This window comes from Dendronephthya gigantea, unplaced genomic scaffold (assembly GCF_004324835.1).
Source record: "Dendronephthya gigantea isolate DGI-Jeju-01 unplaced genomic scaffold, DenGig_1.0 000062F, whole genome shotgun sequence".
NCBI classification, from domain to species: domain Eukaryota; kingdom Metazoa; phylum Cnidaria; class Anthozoa; order Malacalcyonacea; family Nephtheidae; genus Dendronephthya; species Dendronephthya gigantea.
The window spans coordinates 1,019,921-1,026,732 of record NW_021163072.1 but is presented as its reverse complement, the minus strand read 5'-3'; the positions used below and the strand labels follow the sequence as shown (position 1 = coordinate 1,026,732).

The following is a 6,812-nucleotide window of genomic DNA, read 5'->3' as shown; positions in this document are numbered from 1 at the left end:
CTTTCAGAACTAGACTTTGCTGATGGATTGACGTTCCCGCTTTTCGAAGCATCTTCTTTGTTATAGCTACTGGACGCCCGGACTTAGATACTAACTGAGACACAGTCGGAAATGCAGTGCGCTGGACACGCTTTAGAATCTCTCTTTCTGCTGTTTCTAATTCCCCCAGAGGTTAATACGCAAAGTATTTCGTTGGATATTCAGGTGATCCTGCAATACCTCTCTGTTTAATCTTGTATTGAAGGTATTGCTTGTAGCGTAACCACCAACCCACTGCTCACTTTAACTTCCACTAGTCCGAGTAGAATGAGATTAAAACATCCAAACCATTGCTTTGGAGAGAGGCTGTATAAATCTGAATTTCCTTCCTAACTTGTGGATCTTCATCATTCAAACTTGGTATTCCTTGGAAACGAGGCCATTCACTCTCGCTTTCCTTAAGAAACGTGGGACCTGCTAACCAACGACCATTTTGAATCATGACATTCAGCCTCATTTCTTTCAAACCATCATCAGCGGGGTTGTCTTCTTGATTGACATAGTTCCATTCGGACGGATCAGTTTCTCTATGAATCACTGTTAAACGATTTGATTCAAATGTATGAAATTGTTTTGTTTGATTATTTATGCACTTCAACACCAACATATAATCTGTCCAATAATACGTTTTCTGTATCGACATGTCTAATTCTTCACGAATTATGGTAGCTAATCTTACTGAGAGGACAGCGGCAGTTAACTCCAGCCATGGAATACTTATTTCACGTAACGGTGCCAGCCTCGACTTGCCCATAACCAACGCTATGTGTACATTACCACTTGCTTCTTCAAGACGAAGGTATGCCACTGCTGCATACCCTACTCGTGAAGCATCTGAAAATAGGTGTACTTGCACAACCTTGATTTCACTGAAACTCAGTGGCTTGAAACAACGACTGATCTTTACTTCTTGCAATTTGGGAATATCTTGTAACCAACAAGTCCATTGTGCAAACTCATTCTCTGGCAAAGGATCATCCCAGCTGATTTGTTTTCTACTGAGGACTTGCAATAAAAGTTTGGCTTTCATGACAAAGGGGGCGATTAGTCCTAATGGACCGAAGAACGAATAAGTCACCGACACCATGCCTCTACGCGTTATTGATTTTTCTCTGGTGAACTGCAACTGCATTTTTTCCGTTATTGTCCACACAAATGCATGTTCATCTGAATTCCATTTTAACCCAAGGGTATTCTCAGTTGGCAGCCGATCTTCTGTTAAATTTTGATCATTGACTTCGTTTGTCCAGATTCAGGAACTGTGGCCAACACCAGTTTATTGTTGCTAAACCATTTTGTCAATCGAACTCCACCCTTCTGAAGTAATTCTCTCAACTGTTGAACTAGCCTGATAGCTTTATCTGTAGTATTGGTAGATTTGAGCAGGTCATCCACATACATATTTCGTTTCACTGTCTCTATTGTGACGTCGTCAAATTCTTCACTGTTTTCAACTCTGCTGTTTTTCGTAGACAAAAATTGGCGACACTAGGCGACAATGTAGCGCTGAAGAGGTGTTTCACCATTCGGTATTCTTGCAACTCTTTAGACAGGTCTGCGTTTGGCCACCATAAGAATCTTAATACATCTCAATCCTTTGGCTCTACTAATACTTGGTGGAACATAGCTTCTACCTCAGCGACCAATCCAATTCTCTCTTGTCTAAAACAAATTAGAACTCTGAGTAATTGATTTGCCTGATCAGGACCAGACATCAACTGCTGATTTAGCGATGTCCCTTTATACGTAGCTGCGCAATCATAAACTACTCTTACTTTTCCAGGTTTGAGAGGGTGCACAATAGGATGATGTGGTACATACCAAACAGGTCTATTGTCTGGGTTCAATTCTTCTTCTGGGATCTTTTCAGCATGCCCGTCGCTAATATAGTTATTCATCGTCTCTCGATACTTTATGTGCAGACTCTCATTATTCATCAACCTTTTCTTCAAGTAGAAGACTCTGTGTGATGCCACAACCTTATTATTTGGCAAATAAGGTGGATTATATCTCGAAGGTAGGGCAACTTGGAAGTGGCCATGTACCATGGTCAAAGTTGTTTTCATTATTTTCAATGCCTTCCTGTCTTTCCATAAACTTTCAAGCTGTTGGTTAAGATCATCATTCTAACGTTGGCATTCGACTTCAATCTTCCTAGCTATTGCCTTGGCCTGATTTAGTGTTGAGCGTACAGATTGGGTGTATTCTGTGTGTGTGGTGGGGCTTGTGAGGGGAAGGCCTAGTTCGGACTCGAGTGGTAACCGAGGCAACTTTCCGAAGACCAATTGCTATGGGCTTATCATAGTGGATTCTTGACGGCTAGTATTGTAAGCGTACACAACAGGGTCCAACCATAAGTCCCAGTCGTCTCTGCGCGACGAGACAAATGCGGCTAACATGTTTTGGAGCGTGCGATTCTGACGTTCGACCTGGCCATCGCCCTGGGGATGGTACGCTGTGGTACACATTTTAGCGATGCCCATTATATCGCAGATTTCGTGCATGAGGTTGCTTTTGAAGTTGGCGCCTTGATCGGAATGTAGGACTACAGGGGGTCTAAAGCGCGAGAACACTTTGCTGACCAACGTTTGTGCAACAGTAGATGCTTTTTGATCCTTGGTGGGAAAAGCTTCGCACCACTTAGTAAAATGGTCGGCCACTACGAGAATGTGTTTGTTTTCGGGCGCGGTTTCGGCGATAGGACCCATATAATCAAGGGTGCAAAAGGAGAATGGTTCACCCACGTCGATGGTTTGCATGGGGGCCTTAGTAAGGTTGGGTGGGCTCTTGCGTGCCTGGCAGATTCTGTGCAATTCCTAATGTAATCAACTACGGAATTCCTAATACTTGGCCAATAAAAACGTTCGCGAATTCGCGCCTCCTTGTAATGCCCATATGACCGCAAAAGGGGCTGTCATGTACCCCTTTTAATACCGTCCTCCCTAGTGAGGTTGGTATGACGAGTGCATAGCTTGGGTGTGGAGAGTGTACTGTCCGCGATCGAGCAAAGCCATTGTGCAAAAACAAGCGATCATAGTTGTGCCAGAGATTTTGCAAGGTGGGGTTTGACTTCCATTCCTCAAAACTGGGCTTCTTTTCCCTGCGGGATATATAATCAATGACCAAAGCAAAATCCTGATCTTGGCGCTGAGCATCTTTTAGGTTGATTGTAGGGCTGAGTGATATTGAACACGACTAAAACCAGGTGGTCTGCAGGAGGAATTGCATGCACTTTCTCTCCCCACTTGGAAGTAACATCATCGGCAGATTTGACGCTATTATTTGATTTGACACTATTTGACGCAGTGCTTGGTGATGACGAGGAATGTTGACACGGCGTTACGCAAGGTTTGGCAAATGGTGCGACTCGTTGAGCGAAACATCTGTACAGATGTTGTCACGGCGCTTGAAATGGTTGTCGAATTCTCCTGAGAGCACGCGCGCTCCACAAGCCTCGACAAGGAATCCACATTTTGGTGGATTTTGCCAGCCCTATGTTTTATGAAAAATTAAAACTCTTGCAGATTCATGATCCAGCGCCCTAATCGCCCTTTTGGCTCAATGGTGGATAACCATCTTAAGACACAATGATCCGTAACAATTTTAAACTGGCGCCCTAAAAGATATAACCGAAAATGTTGCATACCATAGTGGATAGCTAAGGCTTCCTTTTCGGTGGTAGCGTAGTATTTACGCTCACAATCAGAGTGCCCTAGATGCGTAAGCGACCACTCTTTCGACCCCATGGTCGTCTGTTTGAGAGAGCACAGCGCCTAAGCCAACATCAGAGGCGTCCGTATAGAGAGTAAACAAGCGATCAAACTTAGGATATGCGAGAATAGGCACAGTGCAGAGTAATTTTTTGAGTTGAACAAAGGAGTTTTCACATTCGCTTGTCCATGCAAACGGTTGCTTACCTATCGCTTTGGGAGTTAATTTAGTCAGCGGAGCCGCCAGCGTTGCGAAATCTTTTATGAAGCTCCTATAATATCCGGCACAACATGGTGCGAAAATACGCTCGATTGCTACGACCTTACTGGGATCAGGACTAACACCTTTGTTGGTATACTCGGTGGCCTAGAAATGAGACCTCGGTTGCCGCAAATTGGCACTTTGTCATCTTAACTCGCAAATTGTGTATTCTGAATCGCTTGAGGACGGCTTTTAGTCGAATGTTGTGTTCGTCTATGCTGCGGCCGAAACAAATCACGTCGTCTAGATAGCACAAACAACTATCAAATTTAAGCCCAGCTAACACGATTTCCATTGCGTGTTGAAAAGTGGCTGGTGCTGTTGTAAGCTCAAAGCTCATCTTATTAAATTCAAAAAGCCCTGAACTAGTTACAAATGCACTTTTAGGCCGATCCTGGGGATCGATAGATATTTGCCAAAAACCGTTCCTTAAGTCAAGAGTCGAGAAGTACTGTGCGTTGCCTAAAGAGTCAAGAATATCGGCGATGTTTGGGAGCAGATGTGAATCGTTTTCTGTTACTTCGTTAAGTCGGCGGTAGTCAACGCAAAACCGAAATTCCCCATTGCGTTTTCGTACAAACAAGCACAATTGGACTAGACCACAGCACTAGTACTAGGCCGGATAACGCCCTGTTGTAACATTTCATTTATTTGCCGCTCGGCTTCCTCACGATGTGCGTAGTGTAAACAGCATGGATGATGTCGAATTGGGGGACTATCACCTGTGTTTATTGAATGAGTTACTACCCGAGTACGTCCCAAGCTTTCCTCAAAAACGTCCTGGTAAGCGGACAAAACCTCTATCAATTTGTCCCTATCCGTATTGCCTAGGGAAGAATTGATTTGTTCCGCAGCTTTTTCTTTAAATTTTTTAACAGTGTGAGAAGCCATTACCGCACAATGTGTACTCGTTTGCACGTTAGGAGAACAAATTAATGGGAAAAACTCAGCGATTCTACAACCCTGACATAGTTCTAGTGGCTTGTCCAAAGCATTTAAGATTCGAATGGGGACACTACGCTCTTCTGGTTTGACGACGGCATGCGCAACATGTAAACTAGGTTGATACTCTGTTTCCTCGGCTCCACTTATTGGTGAATAGAACTAGATTTTAGTAGTCTACCTTCAACTATTATTTCAGTTCGACTTGGTACCATCACATCATTCTTCAGACCTACATATATTGGTGCTTTTACTTGGGACTGGGTTAAAATATTATTGTCACTGGTCATACAATTGCGGGTTTCGCCCGTCTCGGTATCTGTCTCAAGAGCTCCAGATGCTCTCCCTTTGCTGGGTGCCATGCAGTCGACTGCACTAAGCAGGGATTTCCCATGAGGTCCCACTAAGCGGTACGACCTAGTCCCTTAAAAGATTCCCCATGTAAATCTAAATTATTATTGACCAGGAAGTCCCATCCTAGCACACAATCGTAACTGATATTCGTGCAAACTAAAAAATTTCCTATGTAACTTCTCTTGTTTGTACTCTTGCAAAACGTAACACCTATTGGCATGCGACCTAATATTTGTAGACTACCTCCTGTTATAGATTTGCAACGTTCTGACACCGAGGTGTCCAAATTCTTACAATCCATATAAATGATTTTCTGAATATTATCGCTAATAAATGTTCGCATTGAGCCAGTATCCCATGAGCGTGTTGACTTCTACACCGCCGACGCAATATTTAACATATGGTTGGGCAGGAATATGAAAATAAGAATCAAGATTCTCACTTACTTGGGGACGGACTGCGTTTCCGCCTAGACTCTTCAAGTCCCCCCTTGCCCGTTTAAATGGTTTCCACAGTCTCGTGCCAGGTGTCCATAACCCTTGCATTCGTAACATTGCTTCCCGCTAACTGGACTTTGCCGTTGGAACAATGACCGAGGGCTACCATTCACACAATCCCTGGCAAAATGTCCTCTCACCCCCCGCAGGAATAACATGACCCTATAGTAATGCGTCGCGTATAATGCGGTAGTTGAGAACGATGAGCTTGTTAGTTGACTTGGTTCTGCTCGAACTGGCCCAGGCGATTAACTTTGTCCTCCATCTGCTGCTGTTTGACCGCCATGTCAGAGACTAGAGATACAAGACGACTCAACTCGGACGACTGGCTCGTGCTACATGCCTTGCGTTCGTCAGTCGATGTCGCAGATGCAGAGTCGTGTATATCTGATGTATAGTCCTTGACAGCTCTAAATCGTTGCACAAAGGACAACATTTTTGGGAGATCAGGCACCGGATCGTACTCTAAAAGTTTGATTTTCATTTGTTTTGGCAGGCCTCTCATAAACTGCCTCGTCAAAAGTGCCGTTTTCGCGGCGTCTTCGATATTGGATTGAGGTTTCAGCAGGATTTGCTCCAATTCCCACCTAAACATGGACAGATCTTCGCCAGGGCGTAACATCCGTGCTTCGAATTCAGCAAAGTAATTTTCTTGGCTGGCTTGTGGGCAGAGTGCTTCTTTCAATGTTTTGGAAGCGTCCGCATAGGTTTTGCAGTCATCTTCTGGGATGGCGTAAAAATGACTAGCTGCCAGTCCTCGCAGAAATGCTGGAGTTTCTTTATCTTTATCCTCCGTTTTCCAGCCATTTGCTTCGGCGCAAGCGTCGAACTCTCTCAGTCAACCCACAATATCTCCACTTTCGAATTTCCCAGGGAGAATTGCTGAAGTAATTTTTTAGGTGTATCGAAATCCCACCGCTGAGCACCAAATTTGTAGCGTACGGCTAAGATCCTGCAAGACACAGTCACAGCACGGCTTCCAGCCCCAGTCTGATTTATTTATATCAA

General features: G+C 44.1%; 1 protein-coding gene across 1 annotated transcript; it reads right to left on the bottom strand.

Moving 5' to 3' along the window:
- Window positions 1-292: 292 nt before the first annotated feature.
- On the bottom strand, window positions 293-1,069 carry LOC114530421. The gene has a single exon (XM_028552039.1). It carries the CDS (start codon window positions 1,067-1,069, stop codon window positions 293-295), a length of 777 nt encoding a protein of 258 aa, XP_028407840.1.
- Between the last annotated feature and the right edge of the window lie 5,743 nt (window positions 1,070-6,812).